Source organism: Echinops telfairi, unplaced genomic scaffold, assembly GCF_000313985.2.
Source record: "Echinops telfairi isolate 266 unplaced genomic scaffold, ASM31398v2 ScPeMD7_7420;HRSCAF=8458, whole genome shotgun sequence".
In the NCBI taxonomy this organism is placed as follows: Eukaryota; Metazoa; Chordata; class Mammalia; order Afrosoricida; family Tenrecidae; genus Echinops; species Echinops telfairi.
Window position 1 is genome coordinate 53,858,588 of NW_022111320.1, and position 21,142 is coordinate 53,879,729.

General features: G+C 44.8%; 2 protein-coding genes across 3 annotated transcripts in view; one reads left to right on the forward strand and one right to left on the reverse strand.

Annotated features, from left to right (window-relative positions):
• DCP1A (decapping mRNA 1A) overlaps nt 1-21,142 on the reverse strand; it is a 38,715-nt gene that overhangs the window by 13,081 nt on the left and 4,492 nt on the right. For both annotated transcript variants that reach the window (XM_030887620.2, XM_004715279.2), the window contains exons 2-5: nt 20,609-20,649; nt 18,131-18,258; nt 3,404-3,470; nt 709-847 (exon numbers count right to left, since the gene is read on the reverse strand). In XM_030887620.2, the coding sequence (XP_030743480.1) occupies nt 709-847; nt 3,404-3,470; nt 18,131-18,258; nt 20,609-20,649 (375 nt within the window). The remainder of the gene's footprint in view (nt 1-708; nt 848-3,403; nt 3,471-18,130; nt 18,259-20,608; nt 20,650-21,142) is intronic.
• LOC105979738 (60S ribosomal protein L24-like) lies at nt 15,776-16,264 on the forward strand. Its single transcript, XM_045297656.1, has one exon. The coding sequence runs from the start codon at nt 15,776-15,778 to the stop codon at nt 16,262-16,264; it is 489 nt and encodes a 162-aa protein (XP_045153591.1).

Consider the following 21,142-nt stretch of genomic DNA (forward strand, 5'->3'; position numbering starts at 1 on the left):
GCAACAAATGTATAGATGTGCTTTACACAATTGATCTATGTATTGTAATGAATTGTATGAGCCCCAATAAATTGATTAAAAAAACAAAACAAAAACAAAAAAACCCTCACTGCTTGAGTGCTTGGTCTACAGTGGACGATTCACAAAAATATGTGATCACATTAACAGAAGTACCAAAGCGCCCCCTTTAGGAAGACTGTCATTAGTTAAACTTAGAAAGTGCAACAGAAGTAAAAGAAAAAAAACCCTAACCCCCCCCCAGAATTTCAGAATAGTGTCTACTTTGAGATCTAAATGATGTTTAAGGAAAGTTGTGTGTCTACCACAAAAAATATTCCTTTCAGCATTAAAGGGTAAAATTATCAGGGTTTTTTTCACAGGTAAAAGGTGACACCTATACAAATTCCCAAGCACCCTAAGCACCCTAGCAGAGACCGCAGAAGTGAAGAGGCAAGAAGCTTTTCTGCGACCACCTGTAGCACGTCAACCCAGCACCCCCAAACTATTTCCTCCCCCAGGAATTGTACAGGAAGAGAAAAAGCACCTTCTTTTCCCATGAAAATCATGCGTGTGGAGATTCAGATTTCACACCCCATCCGCCAGGCTTAAAACAGTCCCTGGGACCCTATGAAACAATGGCTGCTGCTGGCCCCAGGGTGTCTCTCCCAGGCCACATGCGGGCTACCCTGTGAGCACCCTGGCACTCACCCTCTCATACTCGTCCTTGGCTCTGCTCAGCATCTCCAGGATGTCGATGGGCCTGTGGTCGCTGCAGCCATTGGCCTGGCTGGGACTCTGCTTATCCCGAGCAGCCTGCTGGGACCGCCGGGTCTCCTCTTCTACCACACTGGAGGAAGAGAACTCGATTTAAGAAAAATCCCTTCAGCTGACGGCTACCTTCCAAGAATATACTGCAATCTGCTGCGTGTCCCACGAGAGCAGTCTTAGCCATACAGAACCCAGTGCTCAGGACAGTGCTCTTTATTCTGATCGGTGTTGCGGAAGCTCACTTTCATTTGAAAATACTTAAACCAAGAAAGTCACAGGGGTGAGGAAGGGTAGGAGTCTTCAGCTCTCCCTGCATACCAAGCTGAGGCATTCTGACAGCAAAATGCTAGGAACTAAGAGCAGGCAGTGAGCATGTGGGTATCTGTCACTCTGCTTCACTTGTTAGACTGGATAATCAATATTAACACACTGCTTCCGTTTTGCTGGCTTTAAGGTCTGCCCAGCAGGTTCCAGGCCACCCTGCCATGGGACATCATCGGCACAACTTGATGCTTGTGTGAACCAGCCCAGAGCTTCCTAGATGGGACGCTGGTTGACAGGCAAAAGCAACAGAGCAGTGAAAGGCTTATTTCTGCGGACGAGGAGGGACAAAGCCACAGGCCACCCAGTGTCAGTTGTCACTGCCCTGCAATTTACCTAGGGAGGCCCCGGGGGGACAAGAGGCACAGGTGGGGTGTTAGCAAATGCTAAGGTTAGACAGCTGAGGTCTTAAACAGCTTTCTTTCCTACAGAACTAGCCTCACATGCAAAACATGCCAACACGCTGAACATGAACAGCAGGCTTTGATCCCCAAAAAAGGGTAGGTTTATAGATTTCCCCAATTTAAAGTCTCAGTCCAATCTCCCATGAGGCAAGAATCCTGTTTGAAAATTGCTGCTTTGGGAGTAGCGCGTGGTTTCTTTATTGAGATGATTACAGATCTAAAATGAATGTAGAACCACGGGCAGAGGGTGGACTGAAAGATGACTGGAATGTGACGATCAGATCGGATCAATCTGTATTTATAATGGAGCACATCAGATATCCACGATGGAAAACAACCCGTAGATGAACAGTGAGACTGCTTTCAAACAGCAACAGGATGGAAGATAAACTGTTGTTCCTGTTGTAAACAGTGGAACACACGCAAAGTCATTTTCTTTAATTTTTGTACCCCTCGCCCCAACGCCCTGCCATTTCCCACAACTAACACGCACTACTTTAATAATCAGAAACGAGAATCTGACTTAACGACCATGTGCTCATTTAAACTTAGTTATCAGCCACAGCAGCCTGCATCCAACCTCCTAAGAGATTTGTCACAAAGGCTGCTCGCTGTCAGCTGGCCTCGGTTCTTACCCGAAGAGAGCTTGGGTTGAAAAGAAGATTTCTAATCATCATCACTGCTCAGACCTGTGGGCAGGCCACAGGACAAAGCCCACTACTGCTGGAAACAAGGTGTTAGCTGTGGTGTAGGAAGGATTCTCTTACAAGAGAGCTTGGACAACAAGGCTCCTTCTGGTTTGTGTGCTATGAACAGCACCCTAACCTCACGTCTCTTCCTTCCTCTCAAATAATACCCAGTTGTGCCCAAGATTCTCTGCTAGATTAGGAATCATCTCATTACAGTCAATGTGGGAAAACACTCAAAAAGCTTTTATGGTTAGGAACAGTTTAGGGACAAACGGGATTTTCTCCTTAGAAAAGTCAACATTTTCTAACTTTAGGGACTTTCAACTTTGCTACTGCCAGTAGTAAATTAAAAGATTTCCAAATTTAGAAATGGTACAGGTCCAGAAGTTCTAGAAGCTCACTCACTCTCCTACATAGCGTCTGACTCTTTATAAACATCTCCTGGAATCGTCTTTTTTTAAATGTGTAGAACTTAAAATGGCATTACAGCCGCCAGAAGTGCGATGGGAAGACATGACTGAACAAATGGGCACTGACAAGCAGGCACGTTATTTCTGAGCGACAAATCCCTTTATCTCCACTCCTGGCATTCCACAACGTGGGGCCCCGGGGTTGTAGGCAGGCAGATCGACTTGAGGGTGAGTTTTTGAGTGTGTGGGCAACGAGGCACCCTGCAGAGCATTGATCCACTGCTCTCCCAAGTCCAAAGTGCGGCAGATAACCAGATTGTCTCCTGGAACATGACCCATTTCTCTATCAGGTGACTGACTGCTGACACCTGTTAAGGAAATCTGGATAGCCTTCCCAGTCGGAACCACTGTTTGGGGTCAGGCTGAGCCTGCCCTGGGTAGCATGCTGGCCCTTACATGTTGCCCAGTAAGTTCTGCTCAAGTGACGTCCTGCCCACAGACTGGATGTGCTGCACTCACTACACGTATGATAGGGGATTACTCTGCTGCTGACGCAAGGGGCAGGGTGACCCTATCTTTGTACAATGACTGCACAACTTAATGCACACAGCAAACAAGATGGGGAGGAATCAGGCTGAAACGCTAATACTTGGGTAGAAGGGTTACAGATAACTCTATTTCTTTTCTAAGTCTTTGACAGGGTGGAAGCGGGGACGGTGAAGAGACGCATATGTGAGTCAGCTCTGGTAACAGAAACTGTTTGCTCCTTTGTGTGCCGTCCACTCACTGGATGGGCAATGGGAACACTTACTTGGCCATGAGCTTGGCTATGCGGTGGCAGTCGTCCCTGTCGTAGAACCAGATGCTGTAGATCGACACTTGAAAAACAAAGAGGGGGGAGGGATGAGGAGAAATGAGCGTTAACCATTTGGGTATCTAGAAATACTACTACCGTGGACTATTATTGAATTTACCACCTTATCTTCAGCCCCAAGATGGGAGCAGTGAGGCGGGGGGTGGGGAGGAACCCACCAAACTTTAACATAAGACGGGACATGTAAAACCTCCACACCCTTATTGCAAACACGGTTTTAGGCACTATTACCAAATTGCAGTGGGCCGCAGGTGCACCATTCTTTCACGATCAAGAACAACAAAAGCTACGAATCAGAATTGATTGCACGATACATTCCAAACTGCTATTAAATGTGAAGAAATCTTAATGGAAACCAAGTTAACTGGCTACTCAGCCTTAAAAACCTTTATGAGACCCTTGAAACCTAAAAGGTGGAATTAATATGATTACCGTCAAAAAACCGAAAAAGCTTCAAAACCAATCCAGCTGCAGCTCCCTCCTATGCCTGACACCACTCCCCGTGGAGTGGGAGTGCTGGCTGGGGTGGGGCTCAGCCAGTCACACGTCTCCCCCGCTTTTCAAATTCCCAGTGTGACCCGCACAAAGAAAACCCTCAAAATCCATTTGTTGAGCCATCAAATGAGCAATGCCCTAAAGCTACTAGAAGTGCTTCTGGAGAAGGCAGAAATAGGAGCCCAAACAAACACATGGCCAGCTCGCAGATACCCTGACCCACACCACGAGAGCGTGGGCATCATGAATGCCATTGTTAATACAAATTATGCTAATTATTTGTTACACCCTGAATCAATGTCAATAATCCACAAGAAGTTTTCACGAACAATTATAAGTTAAAAGTACCCTTTTCAGTGGAAATAAAATTAACCAGAAGTTTTCCATTGCCACTGTTGTTGCCAGGTTGTTTCTGAATCAGAGCTACCCCACATACAACAGAATGAAGCCCTGCCTAAGCCCACGTGCCAACACTCAAAAGGGACCATTTGCAATAGATCTGCCAATTACACAGTTGGATTTGACTGCTGCTCCCTGGGCATTAAGGATGGATCCCTGTAAGTCACTATCCTTGACAGCGGTATCTTCTGTTTGCCATGACGGTGACTATCGGTCCAGCTCACACTGAATTGCAGTCTTTGTCACACTGTCGGTGGTCGTAAAAGACAGTGGCCAGTGCATGCTGGGTGAACATTATTGGTACGCATAGCAAATGAATGGCTTTATTTTAATGAACGGCAATCATGAATAGTATTTCCCCTACGCTGTTCACTCTGGGGATTCCCTTCCACCTACACTAACTCTGCTGATAGGCCCATGTGACTGCACTACCCTGAACCGGACCAGCCTGGTCAGTTTCTGCAGCTCTGGTCTGTTGTCTTTAGAACGCCAAGACTTTCCCACATACAGATTTGTCAACGCCCAATGAACAAGTCATTTCAGAATATTTTACATGACATAAATCAACAGATTAAACCTAGCCTTTCCCTTCTCTTGATTTTTCAATTATGCATTAGGTGGTGGGTTACCGATCATAAACTTAGCTTAAAAAAGAACAAAACAACTTTATTGTGAATCTGGTGAAGGTTTTAGAGTTCAGTTTCCCATGTGAGCTTAACGTTGACCTCTTAATGGAAGGGCACAGAAGCAGCCTTATTCCAGAGGAGATAATTCCTAAACACTATCTGCAGAGGAGGTAATTCCTAAACACCATCTACAGAGGAGGTAATTCCTAAACACTATCTGCAGAGGAGGTAATTCCTAAACACCATCTGCAGAGGAGGTAATTCCTAAATGGGATCTACTGCAGGGTCTCAGTTATGTTCTTAGCAGCTAAAGGTTGCTGTACTTCGAGGCAATCTGATCAGGGCTTTGAAAAGACTCCATATATGGCAATCGTACACAACCACGCTCTTTAAATGTGCCTGTTCCCTCCTTGGCTCAGGAACACCCCACATATAACAAAGTTCACATAAAGAAGGTCCTAGCTCCCCCGCATGTATTTGGACCATACCCACAGGACCTCCAGTGATGACAAGAGGTTTATTATACGTAATACATCACGCTCAAGAGAGGAGCACACAAGTTTTTAGTGTCTAATGTTGCAACACAATGAAGATGTTCTCCCAGGGGATCCTCAACTGAAAGCTTAGGAAATAATTTCATAATGATATCGAAATAAGCATATCCCAAAGGCAACTGACTAAAACAAATCTTCCTTTGAAGAAGAAGCAAAGTACAATTGAGAGTAAGACATATTCGGTCTACTCTCGTACTTTATCAAAGAAACTGCCAAAAAAGAGCCAAACACCTTGAAAGGCGTGTTTGCAGAAGAAATGCAAGATAAGGAAGCCATAATGGTAGCTTAATGGGTAAAGGATAAGAGTCACACGCGATTCTGCCAAAAGCAGACCTGTGGAGGCTCAGACACGCATCCAAGGTCGACTGTGCCTGCCAGCATATCAGATGCTCAGCGTGGGCAACCGCTAAGCAGGGCCAGGGAACAGGCCCTGGGCCTGTCACTGTCACTCATGAGCAAGGACAGAGAAGTTGACCAGATAACTAAGCCACAAAGGACCTATCTCCAAACCAAAGCTATGCCTTCCTCCTCCAAGAGAACTTACACTCTAGGCACACTATATTCTCAATCATCAATTTCCCCCATTACATCCCCTACATGGAGATGTAGGAATTTCGGGGCATGCCCGCCCTTCACCACGGCAGATCACGACAGCATTCTGGTTTCGAAGTGGCTCTTCCTATGCTGGAAGTGAGTAAGTTGTTATTGTACACCCTCCAGAGGGCTGTCCCACAACATCGAAAAGCCAGGAGTGTCTCAGGGCATCTAACTGTCCTTCCACGAGCAGTGAAGGTGGGCTTCACAAGGAATGGGGAAGAAGTCCATTTTTCTTTGAGTTTTTTGATGCCCCCTCATGTCAAGATGCAGATAACAAACCAACCCTGCTGCCGCATAACAGCTCCAAGTCACAGTCGCCCTCCCGTAGGGCTTCCCAGGCTGTCAATCTATACAGGAGCCAACCACCTCATTGTGCGCCCAAGGAATGCCTGCTGCCTGGTGTGTTTGAACTGCCAACCTGACAGCAGGCCAATGCTCACCAACAGCACTATCTGGGCTCCTGTAAAGACGCCAATCAGAATATAAAACTAACTATGCCCCTGGATTATCAAATGAAGGCCCTCCCACTGAAAAGTGTGAAGAAAATGATTTAGTGACAAAGATTAAAGAGTTGAGCCCTATTTAAAGACCCACCTGCCAGCGTTGATGTGATGCTCCACTCTGGGTCCCCCTTGGGATGGTATATTGTACACACAGATCAAGACAATCCCAAATCCCTTTGGGGACTGTAAAACCCTCAAGATTTCTAGAGATGCTGACTGCTAGAGACTTGGCAATCTTGTGAACTCGTGGCCTTTCTTAATTCATGCATTATTTAGGTTTGACCTCTTTTCTGCAAGCATGCGAAGAAGCTGAGATTCTGAGGATGACGCCAAAGCAGAAAAAGACATTCGATAAAAGCATGTTCTGTGTGAAGGTAGTTGACAAAGGTTCTCTACAGCACAAATGAAAAGCAAGACTATAGCTTTACATACAGCCAAGCACATTCTCTCTAGACGCAGGGTCACACAAACATAATAATATAGGACTACAGGAGTACCGTGCCCTAGCAGGTGACAAGGAAAATGCCTCTGCCTTGTCCGATGATAATTTTCTATCACACGAGAGTAAGCCTGGTGGCTCTCCCAAGAGCATCCAAGGGCTGGGCAAGGGCTAGGGACGGGGGTGACACACACCACCGCCACCCCTAGTTGGGATAACAACAGATTTTGGCAGGTAGCACTTAGCAGCCAAGGAACTACTGTGTGTTAAGATTAGAGTTCCTGTTCTCTAGGCTTCCAAAAACCTGGCCAGGGACCCAGGGAATAGTTAGGTCGTGATATAAGAACTATGCCCGCTCCTCTCGCAACTGTTATTCTTACATGTTTTTCTACCAATTTACTAAGAGGTCATCCAAGCTGGTGTTGTACAGGAAATTCCCCAGGAGCCTGGGAGGCCTCAGGGCAGGATGGGCGTAGCGGGTGGAGGGTGGGGGTGATGGCCGTGGGGTGATGGTGGTAGTGGTGGTGGTCTGCTCCACTGTCTCAGCTGGGCCGTTCTGTCATGAGAAAAAAGGCTAGACATCCAGATGTGTGCGTGTGTAACACAGTCTAATTTCCAGACGTTGGGAGCAAATGCTCGTCCTGTGCTTCCCTTAACGGAAGGAGCCGAGCAAGGGCCGAGCAGCGACGTCACACGAGCCGGCTCTGCCGGCCCTGGAGCAGCTTCAGCCCTCTGTGGACCGTGTTACTCTGCGCTTCAGTTCTCTCTGCATGGAGCCTCACTAAACAAGCACCAGATGAAAACCTCAAGACCAGCACCGACTAATTAAGAACAGATAATTGTTGCTTTTCTTGTGAATAGAACAAAATATAGTTTCCAGTACTAAATACTTAACACACTAACTGTCTGAAAGTGATGATGGTGCGCGGCTCAATTTTCAAAGCCTTTCCCGTTAAGACCACACACCGACGGCACTACCTTGGCCTGGCAGGACAGGTAAATTACTAGTGAAGCACAATGAAAGAATCCATTTTCTAAAACCCCCGCAACGTTCAGGGATTTACAATATTTGTAAGGAGGGGCTTGGTAAAGGGCTCCACTAGAGTGCTAAGCAGCAGCTCACGAGAAGTTCGAAAGGAGTACTTATTTTGAAGCATCTACCCCGACAGTCACTAGGTCAGCCCTAGCGTCGAAGTCACTGTTTCCCGTGCTCTCACCCTTCGCAGCACAAACAGCAACGCTCTTTCCTTATCTGGGCCCAGGAGGCCGACGAAGGCAGTTACCACCGACCTCTCCTCGCTCACTGATTGCAGAAGCGTACCAGCCCACCAGGCTGCAGCTGAGTGAGGGGAGGCTGCCTGCTTCTCTGCAGGCGGAGGAAGAAACACTTGCTGAAATCAAAGACCAGAGAAGGAACTGTGAAGCTTTCCTTATTGTTTCTAAACTCCTCTTTCAGTCTGGAGATCGAACTCAGAGTTTTTGACTTGACCACTCAAAAATGTACCTTGCAAGAAAAACAGCTTGCGCTGCGCTTTAAATCCGAAGATTCCTGACTTAAGCTGTGTTAGGCCAACAGCTACCTACCATCTTTACTGCCCTTGAAATAAGAAAGGACAAGCATTACAAACAAGAACAAGACAAAACACCCTACACACCCCACAATACTACTTCTACTAATATTTCCATTTGACAGCTGCACTTTCAACACCATGGAAATGAATCTCCCTACTTTTTCCAGTGATCTAACTGTAATTAAAAATATTCTATACCAAGAGACTGATGCTCGGTATAAAGGAAAAGTTATAACTGAAGTGGAAATGAAGAGGCACTTCTCGCAAGCATTTGGAGGTAAGTTCTAAAAACTATTAAATAGCAGTAATGTGTTTAATTTCAATCGTACTTGTTGCTATGGTGGCTGTCTTCTTGTACAACGGACTGCACTAACAGTGCAGCACACTAACACCTTCAGGACACTGGAGACTAGATTTTACACACATACATTGTACTCAAAAGTGACATTGTTTACAAATGTCAAGGTAAAATAAAATTCAGGGTATCTGAGGGGGCTTCCAAAAATTGGTGAAAAAGGAAGTCCAAGATAATGTACAGTGTGGGATTCCAAAAGTGCTTTTGAATGAAAGAAAACATTTTAGAGCACAAAGTGTTTCTGGTAAAGAGCAGCAAATAGTTATTACAAAATAAAGTGAACGCCACACATTTGATGGTATCACAGCCTTTCTATCAACATTTTAAATTGTGTAGGTATACTGTAGACTACTAGCTGGAAGATGAGAGGAAAAGAAAATGCTTTTCCTTTCTCAACCAGGCGTGGACTGTTTTTCTCAAATGATTCAGAACCTAGCCTTATAGAATATTCTCGGGCATTCCATCATTAAATGTCACATTGCTGAAGGAACGGTGCGTAACAGAAACATGATCTGCGCCCAGGAGAATGACCGGAAAGTGGGTTTCTTGTGCTCAGGGCAGGTATGCGTAGACTGTGCAGCCAGTTCTCTAGACAGAGAGCTGGACGGTCTACCAGTGTGCCCGCAGCACTGCCTATATGCGAGGGGGGAGGCCATTAAAGACCATCTATGCAGTGTTTCCCTCTTTATAAATCCAGTTAGGCCTATTTATTCATGAGGAAGTTTTGTTACTCTGTCTGGAAGGAATATGGTTATCAAATAAACTGACAGACAAAGGGTCATCATTCAGAGACTTGTTTTTAAGTGTATGTTGTCTACCTGGCTCACACACACATGGTTCCCAATAGTCCCTACTGGGCCTCTTCTGGCTCTTAATGTACGATCAATCATGCCACAGACAAAAGCCATTCTCAGCGCGACTGTATTTTCTCTTATTTATGCCTAATTTTTATTTTCCTTCAACTTCACCTAACCAAAGCCCAAACTTAGCTTTACTTATCATTTTTCCTAACTTCTTGGCCTGAATGCTCAACTCATTATTTTCTTGCATAAACATTTAGGGTTATAGACATCGCCTTAATACAATGTCAGCAAGAATCTTACAGTTTTGATCAAAGATTTTTCATTATTTCATTCTAAATATTTTCTATTGTAACTTGCTCTTTGGTCCATGAGTTATTTAGAAAAAATGTTTTCAAAATGTTAAATGTAATGGTTATATTTATTATGTTTCTGATATCTAGTTTAATTATATTATAACTAAAAAACATAGTCTTACTGTATATATTTGGTATATGGGCAGATACGCTTTGTGACACAAATGTGTTAATTTCTATAAAGTTCAAATAGGTATTTTAAAAAATGGGTAAATTCTCAAATCCTCGGAAGCAAGGATCATTATGTCCATCAGATGAAGCTTGCTGTTTGTTGGTCTATATAATCTGCAGCCTTATTACATTGTGTCTTATCTGCCAATTACTGAAGAGCCTTGTTACATGGTGACTTCTATCCCTAAGGATGATTTTTTTGCCTTGACATCCACTATTCAGAGGGAATGTAGCGATAGGGGGCCCATGAAATCTATATAGAAAACTGGAAGGAGTTAATGGAATTCCCCACAAACTTTTTGAAGCCCCTTGACTCTGTACCTTTTTCAACCTCCCCAGATTCCAGAGTTTCCTAGTAACAGCACACAGGCTAATTTTGTGATCGTTACCTAACATTTGATCCTCTTTTAAATGGCAAGTTGGGTTCATATAACATTTATTTTAATTACGCATTTATTTTTGTCCTTTTATTTTGGGCTCTGCATTTCCTATGCTTTCTGTTTTATGTATTTGTTTCTACTTTATTTGGGCTCTCTATTTCCCACACGCTCTCTTTACTTCTTCCGGCTTCTTATCCCTTTCCTGGTTTACACTGGTTTGAAAGTTAAAATATTTTATCTTAAAAAAATATATATTTTTTATTTTGTTTTGCAGCTGTTACCCTAAACCCCCTGAACACACATACCCTGATTTTATAGAAAGTAAACCAGCTTATCTATCCTCCAAATGCTGAAATGTCTTAGGTTTGTACAGCTTTGGTATTTTAATTTCACATTGTCTTTAATAAACGCATCCCATCACGTGATTCTGTCTCAGGGTGACCCTATAGGACAGAACAGGGTTTCTGGAAGCAGAAAGCTCTCTGAAAGGCTGCTGAGTTGAAACCACTCGCCTTTTGGTGGTGACAACCAAGCACACAGGGCACATTAGTGAGTGTATGGCTTTACACCGACAATGCTTAGTCTGTTGACCTCCTTTTGTTCATTTTTAATGTCCCACATCTTACTTCCCCTTTGTGAGCTACATCCTTTCAAACTGCACTGTTAAATTTCCATTAATTTAGATGGAATGAATTAAAAATTCAGCTAAATTAATCTGAAAATTCAGATGCACTAGCTGAAGAGCCACCTGTTACTCGTGGCTACTGCACTGGACAGAGCTGCTCTGAAAGGTCTGCTGGAAGTAACCATTTTGTTTTGTTTGAAAAAGGCCTTTACAGACTTTGGACAGGGCAAGATATGACAAAATAACAATTCATAAAGTATCAAGGGCTCATGAGGGAGGGGGAGCACGGAGGGAGGGGAAAAATAGGACCTAATGCCGGGGGCTTAAGTGGAGAGGAAATGTTTTGAGAATGATGAGGGCAATGAATGTACAAATGCGCTTTACACAATTGATGTGTATATGGATGGTGATAAGAGTTGTGTGAGCCCCTAATAAAATGATTTTTTAAAAAGGCCTTTACTTTGCTCTTCTAAAGTACTGAACTGTTGCTTGATAGCTTCCTTTCAATTCTCTGAAAATAACAATCTTGCTTTCAACCTTATAGCTGCAACTGAAAAGCATGCTGTCAGTGTAATTGGTGTTCTTGTATTAAGTAATCAAACTTGATTTGCTTGTTTCTTTGCTTTTAACATTTCACCAGGAGGTATCCATGTGTACCTACTATTTCTATCTATTATGCATAGGTATATCCTACTCCTTACATCTGAGATTTATACCTTTCATGGATTCTGGAAAATTCGCAGCCATCTTCAAATACCATCTCTCTCCAGATTTTAATTTTTCAAAATTCTTATCTGTCCTATGTCAGCCTTTCCAATTCTATCACCTGTCACATTTCTTTTACTTTTCCAAAGCAGCAATTCTCTTTTCAGCTGTTTCCAGTTGTTGAATTCAGGTAGAAAGTTTATTTTAATAAAATTTTCATTTCCATCATGCTTTTGTCTCTTTTTTTCCAAGTGTACCTATCAGTTTGCTTCATGGTATTTTTATTCTTAGGTTTTGGATACTTTCTTTCTGTCTTACAATCTATATCTGAACTTTCTATCACAGTTCAAGTCTTCATCCGATCATTTCATGAGCACAAAATCCTCTATTGCATCCTAACTTCCACGCATTGTGGTTAGTTCCATGTAGACTACTGATTCTGGGCCACAGGGTTTCTCTAGATCACTGGATAAGAGTGTGCGGTCTGTCCTGCCAGAGGGGTTTGGCTTTGTTTCCTTGGGTGGTCCCGAGTACTCACCAGGTGCACCTAGAGCACCTGAGTACTCACCAGGTGCCCTAGAGCATTCTTGGCCCGGGTAAAAACTGCCCCACAAGAGTGGTGGAACCTTGAATTCCAGATGTGTGAGGGGAGGCTCATGGTTACAGCTTTCAGGACTCACTCTCCGTCCCCCAGAGCCAAGGCTCGGGGAGATATGCTTATTCCCTCTCCTTAGAGAGCCCTGGTGGTGTCGTACTCACACACTGGGCTGTGATCCTTAAGATCAGCAGTTCTAAACCACTAACCGCTCTGTGGGAGAAAGACAGGGCTTTCTAGTCCTGTGAAGAGCTAGTCTTGGAAACCACAGGGCAGTTCTGCCTCGTCCTCCAGGGTCACCAGGAGAGGGCACTGACTTGATGGCAGGAGTTTGGTTTTGGTTCGGTCGAAGGCAACTCTCTTCATACTGAACTAACCTGTAGTTCATCAGGGGACCTGGCTATATGCTGTTGGTATGTCTTAGCTTCATGCAGGTCCAAGGTTTTATTTCCCGATCCCAATGTGCTTCCTAATGCCTTCCTGATACCACGGAGATCTCCCATCCTCAAGAGCCTCCTAAAGGCTGGCGGCCAGCAGCAGCTCAGGCGCTCCCACCTCAGTTCACGTGGTTCATTTAGTCCACGAAAGGGTCCCTTCTGCCCTTTAGCATCCACCATTTTATACACTCACGGCCACTGAGCTGATTTCAACTGGGCTACATGTCGGGCTGCTCACTGGATAGGTTTGAGACCACCAGCTGCTCCCCTGGGGGCAAAGATGAGACCCTCTCCTCTCCCAAAGAATGACAATCGTGTAAGTCTGTAGAGACATGAACTGGATTAATGGTTCCCTTGCGAGGGGGAGAGGGGTCCTCGCAAGGGAGGGTGGGGAAATGAAGGAGCACAAGAAAGAAAAATGTTCTAAAAAGGATTGTGGTGATGACTGTACAACTCTTCCTGATGTGATAGAACTATTGAATTGCATGATATGCGAATCACGTGTCTCCCCCCCCCCAAATAATTATGGTCTTGGAAACACATCAGGCAGTTCTACACTGTCCGATAGTCGCTATGAGTATTTTCATTTCAAAATACTTGAATGGAACGAGTTTCCCCTTGGACAGAAGCTGAAGAATACTTCAGTTTATGTGCCGATGTCTTAGTATTCTGGGAAATTTAGCAACTGCAAAGAATTTATTAGTCAGGTAGTTAGGTACCAAAACAATGTTCATACATAGAAATAAAAACAAAATATCAGTACACAGGACATATGTTTAAACAACAAAAACACTTTCTCTCTTTAAAGCAAATCATAACAAAATAAAAACCATCACCAATGTTTCTCAGGGTGAAGTACCTACATAATAAAAGCCATGTGACTCGAGTCCAAGAGAGACAGCGAGCGAGATATCAGCTATACTCGCTCGCTACCATTGAGTCAACTCTGGCTCAGAGCAACCCGCTGTGGGTTTCCGAGACTGGTTATGGGACTAGAAAGCCCCGCCTCTGTCCCATGGAGGTGCTGGTGGATTTGAACTGCTGACCATGCAATTGCAGCCCAATGGGTAACCACTGTGCCATCAGGGTTGCCTGACATCCGCAGTAGTTCTAGGTGCAAGTGCCTGACCAAAAAGAGCTTCCCGTTCACAAGGCTCCTGTAAGATAAGCGTGTGGGGTCAGTGGGCGAAGTCACCTTCCCAAGGTCAGCCAGTAAAATGGCAAAGCCTGGAATAGACTGTTATCTGCAAATGAAATTCCAAGTCAACAGTGTTGCCATAGTAAAGGCACGCTTGGAGTACCTTCTCCAGTCTCTGCAGCTAGAAATCATCTCAAACACCAACAACGAAACGGGAGGAATACGAACTTAATGCAAGCCTCCCTGGGGGACTTCCACTTGGGCCACAAGGAGAGGGAGGGCAGGGGTCTCCTGCTTCAGACTGCCACTGTTCTACAGAGGCCGTCCACACGGGGCCATCACAATTTAAACGATTCAAATTGGGGGAAAAACCTCAGCTCCTAAACCACAGGAGCCCATCCCAAGTGCTCTGTAGCCACACAGGGCCAGGCAGGGCCTCCTGGGTGCTGCGCTCACACCACACAGCCTGCTCTACAAGGTGCACAGAACGTGGGCGCCGAAGGCCCTCAGACCTAGACTCCAATTCTGCCAGGCACTTACAACTTGCTACCTTTCTGAGCCTTAACTTTCCTCATCAATAAATTAGGAATCAGAAGCAAGGTACCGGGAGGATACGTGCTCCTCAGTAAAGACGGAAGCGACTGCCTCCCCTAGTCCTCACTGCACGGACGGACATAGACCAAAACAAACAAACAAACAAACATTCTCACTAGCCTTGAGTCGATGTGGACTCAGAGCAGCCCCGGGCGGAAGAGCGCCTAGCCCGTGGTTCTCTGAGAGCCGAGCAGCTGGTGGTGTGGCACGGCCACCAGGGCTCCTCTGTGGACTTAGACTGCTTCCGAACTGGTCACTAAGCTTAAGTACTTGGTTATTTTAAACATTTTTCTGTAATATTTTACCTTTTTTTTTTGGGGGGGGGGTTATGTAGTAATAGAGGGCATTTTGTATCTATTAAAAAAAAAAAGACTCAAGCAAATTATTCTTCATTTTCTATTAGATTGACGTTACCGACTGATTTAAGTAACTAGAGATGCTGGACCCAAAGGCGTAGTCACATGCGTTAAATAGGTCAGGTGTCTTGGTGGTATTTTCCACAACAGACTGTCAAAGAGCAGCCACACAATCAGGTATAATTACCTGTATGCACATGCAGACACTAATTAACTTTTTATTCCAAGAATAAATCCCTGAACAGCTCCACAGAGCTTGCTGAACTGACAGACTTTAAGACCAGGTAGCGCAAACCTGCACGTGAGGCTCGGGCCACACCTTCCCTCCATACTGCCTGCCACCACTGCCCTGAGTGCAGCTGCTCTTAAAACACAGCCCCAGGTCTCCCCTACTCTGTTCAGACAGACTCAGGCCCACCTGCACTCTGGAAGGAGGCTGGGTGCTCTAAACCCCCAATAGCAATACTAGTCCCTGTATGGCCCTAACGAGAAGATTCAGGGCCTCCATTAGCAAGAGGCATAGGGTAGCCTGGTGAGCTGAGTGTCCCGTTCATGAAGAAACAGCTGTTTCCTTCCCCCTCACCATCTTCCCTGTCCCTCTGCTGCTACAGCCATGAAGGGCGAGCTGTGCAGTGTCAGTGGGTACAAGATTTACCCCAGACAAGGGAGGCGCTACGCCAGGACTGATGGAAAGGTTTTCCAGTTTCTTAATGCAAAATGTGAACCGGCATTCCTCTCCGAGAGGAACCCTTGGCAGATAAACTGGACTGTTCTCTACAGAAGGAAGCACAAGAAGAGGCAATCGGAAGACATTCACAAGAAAAGAACCCGCCGTGCTGTCAAATTCCAGAGGGCCTGCACAGGTGTGGCTCTTGCTGACAGAATGGCCAAGAGCAATCAGAAAGCTGAGGTTGGAAAGGCCCAGCGAGAACAGGCCACCAGGGCTGCCGAGGAAGCAACCAGGGCAACACAAGCTTCTAAAAAGAGCAATGGCTGCTACCAAGGCCCCACAGAGGTGGCACCTCAGCCAAGGATTGTGACCCCTGTGAACGTTTCCGCTCCCGCTCCCTGGGTGGGTGGAAAACACGAAGTTGGCAGATGAGACCTTCAAATAAAGATGCAACTATTAAAAAAAAAGCTGAGTTTCAACTCTTTGTTGGAAATTTCTCTCAGATAAAATGGACCATTTTACTTCTTTTGCCCCAAGGTATTCTAGTGAACATAATAAACACGCCCATGATTAAGGCCTGACGTCATTACAAGTTCATCTCACCTGTGTGCAAGTACCGTTATCATGTTCCGACCCCAGGTACACTCGAGGTATCTGCTACATTTTTCACAAAATGAAACCCAGCGCTAGTATTTTTTTCTTTTTTTTTAAAAATGTGCCTTCATTTCTTCCATGATTAGACTACAGGCACGGAAATGCTGGCAGCTAACGGGAGCTCTGGTTAAAGCAGTCCAATGTTCTGTGTGCACTGCTGCACTTCCAACTCCACAGGGACCTTCACTGGGAAATGAACACAAGCGTGACTCGCTGCAGGCTTATGCCACAAGCCAATTAGGGCCACAGGCCTCCGACAATTTCCCACTTGGGTCAGTTCAACCATCAGATTTTCCCTAGGAGTTACGATTAGATTAGGCTTACAGGTTGTGAAGAAAAAAAACACAGCCAATTTTGCTCAAAAAGAAGTCTCTGTGTTCCTCTGCAGAATTTCCTCTTCAATGGGGCCCCTGAAGCTAATCGGTTAGCACGAGTTTCAAGAATCCAGCTGAGCTCACAGGCATTAAACACCAACTTCTAGCTGGCAAGAAAGCGTAACCCTGTTATAAAAGTAATAAAGTTTCTACTTGCCAAGCTCAAAACAAAACAAAAAAACAACCCAAACCCCACACTTCTAATATAGTCCACAAAATAAAAAATGTCAGGCACTTTTATCGGGACAAAATAGTTTATAGAGAAGCGAGAGCGAGAGCGAGAGCGAGAGAGAGAGAGAGAGAGAGAGAGAGAACTTGGCTAACTATGTAAAAAGTGATGTCAAGAGAAGCATTCAGGGCTTCGGGCTTTGAAACAGAGCTTGGTGTTTGTCCCTCAAGAAGTAAAAGAGAGCAATTTCACACCGAAGACATCTTCTCCCCTCGCCCCCCTCCAAGTGCGATTCAAATGGAATTGAATTAGAAGAGACATTTCTCAAGCAAGTTCTTAGACAGTCGTTACAACACACGCTCTGCCACAAGCAGCTCTCATGTTGCTCTGGTCAAGGTCAATTGAAGTCCTCGGCCTCCGTCCCCTCAGACCTAGACCTTCCAGACCCACACTCAAGCAGGAAGCACGGGCACTTCCTCGTACTGCGCTTTCCTGAAATTGCCAAGCGAGCTGACAGCACCCGATAACTCCTAGAGTCTAAAAAATGCCTGTACGGACCTGGAGTAACAGCAGAAGGGTCACCATCCTAATTCTCCAATTGAGAAGCTGTCGCTCACTTCTGAGGCTGGTGCACTTAACTCCCTGCTCACTCTGCACAGGCTTCTGAATCATTAGAGCACAACAGCTCCTGGCACAGCGCTGGTACCCAGCAGGCACGCAACTTGAAAAAGACAAACGATTCCGGGCAAAGCTATCACTTTCTTTTCAGAAAGCCAATACCTGTCTCCACCCTCAGCGTCTTCCAAAGGAAGTTCAGTTGCTCAGAGGCCGGGGCAGCCAACAATTCAACAAAAATGGAGACGAATGGAGTGCCATCAAGTGGAACAACGTAGTTGACTAAAAGGACAGGTTACGTATTCATTTATTTTTAAGGACATGTTTTTATGATCTCACAAGACCAGTCTTATTAAGAGATTCATAATCATAAAGAGCATATAAATTGTATTCACCATAATCTGAAACTCCCAATGATGAGATGAAACGAAAGCCCCCCATTTCAGATGTATACATACCAAGCACAACAAAAACAATTATACTCACAGCTTGCATTTCTGTATAGAAGAAACGGTTCGTGGAGCTGAAATTCCAGATCTTTATTGACTGGCTCAACTAGGTTGTGCATATTCAGTCGATTCACAATGGTAAAACCATGGTAAGGTGAAGCTGACCTTAGATTTAACAGAATAAAAAAAAAAACACAAAGGTAATCTGTCGTCACTGTTCACGCAATCTGCAGAACTGTTATTTACTGCTTCAATTTTACTCACTATTTAAACACGTACTGGTTAAACTAGATAACAATACAAGCACTTCTAAATGTAAATGAAAGGCAAGTCGGATCAAGCCCCTCCGGTCCAGTGCCCTCTAAGGACTCAACCCTCCACTGCAAATGCGGAGTCCTTGACAAGGCCGCCAAGCTCTGCCTCTTTCTGGCTTCGTCTCCCTTGTCCCTTTCTCCTGCCCCCGCCCCAGCCACACCGGGCTCCCTGCTACACTCCTAACCTGGAGGACTGAGCGGGCCATGTTGTATCTGCCCCCTCCAGCAAGCCTTTGTTAAACTATCCTGTGCACCGAGGCTTACTATCCTGCTAGTTTTCTCTGACGCTTTCTAAACCACTTCTTACTTTTTATATTGCTCTTTCTCCCCATGCTGGAAAGTTTCACTATAAAAATGATCGCCATCATTACAATAATTATTTTCCAAAGGGGTCTTTAAACAGTTCCCCAGTTAGAGGGATAATGCCTTGAATCCTACAATAACAACATTCCTGCTTTCCCGCCCCAGGACACAACCCTTAGGAGCCCTTCCCTATGTACTGCCAAGCCCAGGGAGCTAACAGAGCCCCATTTACAGAGCAGGAAACAAACGCCACACGACTAACGCGGTGCCTAAAGTCACACAGAAACATGACCAGAATCAGCTTTGGGTTTTTTTGACTCCAAAATCAGACCGCTTCTATTACTAAGTGGTTCCTGCAAAGTGATTCTGAAACCCGGGCTTATTGTGCGCTAACAAAAACTCCTCACTCAGTGCCTTAATTGAGTGGACTCAGACTCATAGGAACCCTATCCTGCTGGGCAAGGTAGAACTGTCCCTTTGCGACTTCTGAAATCTTTACAGAGCAGACAGCTTCGTTTCCCCCCTACAGAGCAACAATTACCAAGTTCAAGCCTCTGGCCTTGCAGCTCAATGCACAGCCCCTACACCACTCTGGGCAAGTGAAATGCTTCTGTGTTTCCCAGAGGTTTCTTTGGTCTCCTCCTTTTGATCTTGGGGGCTTGCAAGAATCTTGTGAAATCAAGCCACCTTCGACACCACGCCTCACGGTTTAACCAGTGTAGATGCACTAGACTCAACAAAGTCAGGAAAGCACTTTCCAAATACTGCAGATACTCAGGCATTAACAAAAGTTGATGTTTTTAGATTTATACAGAATATGACGAATAATGAAGCTTAAAGGGCTTTAAGAAAAAAAAAAGGAAAAGTTGAAAAATAGGAAACAAAGTGTTGAAGAATTTGATCTATTAATATCGAAGCACTTCTTTATGAGGCATCAAAAAGTTCATGGTAACAATCCGCTAGCTTTTATTTCCATGATTACGCAAGCCTTTTGCAGCTCCTCATACAGGTGGCTAGGTGTTTTGGCTGCTAACCAAAAGGCTAGCCAGAAAGATGTGGCAGCCTGCTTCTGCAGACTGAGTCTCAGAAACCCTAGGAAGTCTGTTCTACTCTACCCTACACGTTTGTCGAGAGCCAGAACGGACTGGATGGCAGTGGGTTTTGTTTTGTTTTATAACATAAAGAATGAAAAAGATCAGCATACTTAAAATGATGCAGGCTTTCTAAGGAACTCTGATACACTAAAATGACTCACATCCTTGGTGATCCTCTCAGGTAGCTGTTGAAGTGTTAACTGCAAGGTCAATGGCTCAAACCTAGCGGTCGCTCCCCAAAATGAAGATCATGCTGTCTGCTCCCATAAAGAATCACAGCCTTTGAAAGTCAATGTCACCTAGCCACGGAGAGTCAGAGCTGACTTGATGGCAGTGTGATTTTATTTATTTAGGTTTTAAAGGCACAGTATGCAATCCAGACTTTGGGGGTGGTAGTGGTAAAGGGGTCAGACTCAGAGTTACAGGCTGTTACTTAGTAACCTGTTACTTAGTAACTCTAGAAATGAGATGTGAAAACTCAACTACATTGTTTTGCAAGAGCTAGTCTATGCATTAGATTTTTCTCAACTTATTTTGCCCTTAAACCATCAGGGAAGGGAGGAGACATCTGTTTGGACTCCATCATTACTAGAAAATGTTTTCTATTCTGAGATGGCTCTGCAGGCTCTGAAATCCAGTCTGGTCTGTAAGGACCCGAGAAGGGACGCCATCAGCTCGGGCTAGAGGAGCATCTGAAAGGGACAAGCAGGAATGTGCTCTCCGGCTCAGAAGAGGTCACACCAACGTTATACCACAGCGCTCACCACTAGATTTTAAAATACTTAATTTTTTTTCAAAGCTTACCTCCGGTATACAAATAAGGTCCCTTCTATATCAGTCTTCTCCTGCAATAGACAATGAATCAATTAGCGTTTTCCCAATCATTCAGATCCAAATAGTGCTAAAGGATAAGAAAAGGTCTCCTATCTACAATCAACTTCCGAGGTTTAAAACGGATCACTTTGAACTAGCCAAGTAAGTCTTTCACTCCACCAACTGCTGTTAGCAGTATTTTACATCCCCTTTCACGTATGTAAGCATATTTGATGTTTTATCTAGCAATATTTCTGTATCTATGTTTCTCTTGGCTGAAAGACTGGAAAACACACCTAAAGGCCAACAAACAGCTCTTGAACTAACTACGAGCTTTTCTTTCTTGTTGTGTTTTGCTTTTTTGTCACTGGCTTGTTGTTGTTTTTTCTTTTGTTGCTTGGTTTTGCTCTGTCTTGTTTTTGCACATGTTACTATCTCCGCAGGTCTGTCTAAGTAAGATAGGCTGGATGAACAATCTGGAGGAGAAAACAATGGGACCGACAGTTCCGGGGGGACATGGGAGAG

What these genes read in the sequence shown, in the direction of transcription:
- LOC105979738 (XM_045297656.1), top strand. Translation starts at nt 15,776, where the DNA reads ATGAAGGGCGAGCTGTGCAGTGTCAGTGGGTACAAGATTTACCCCAGA.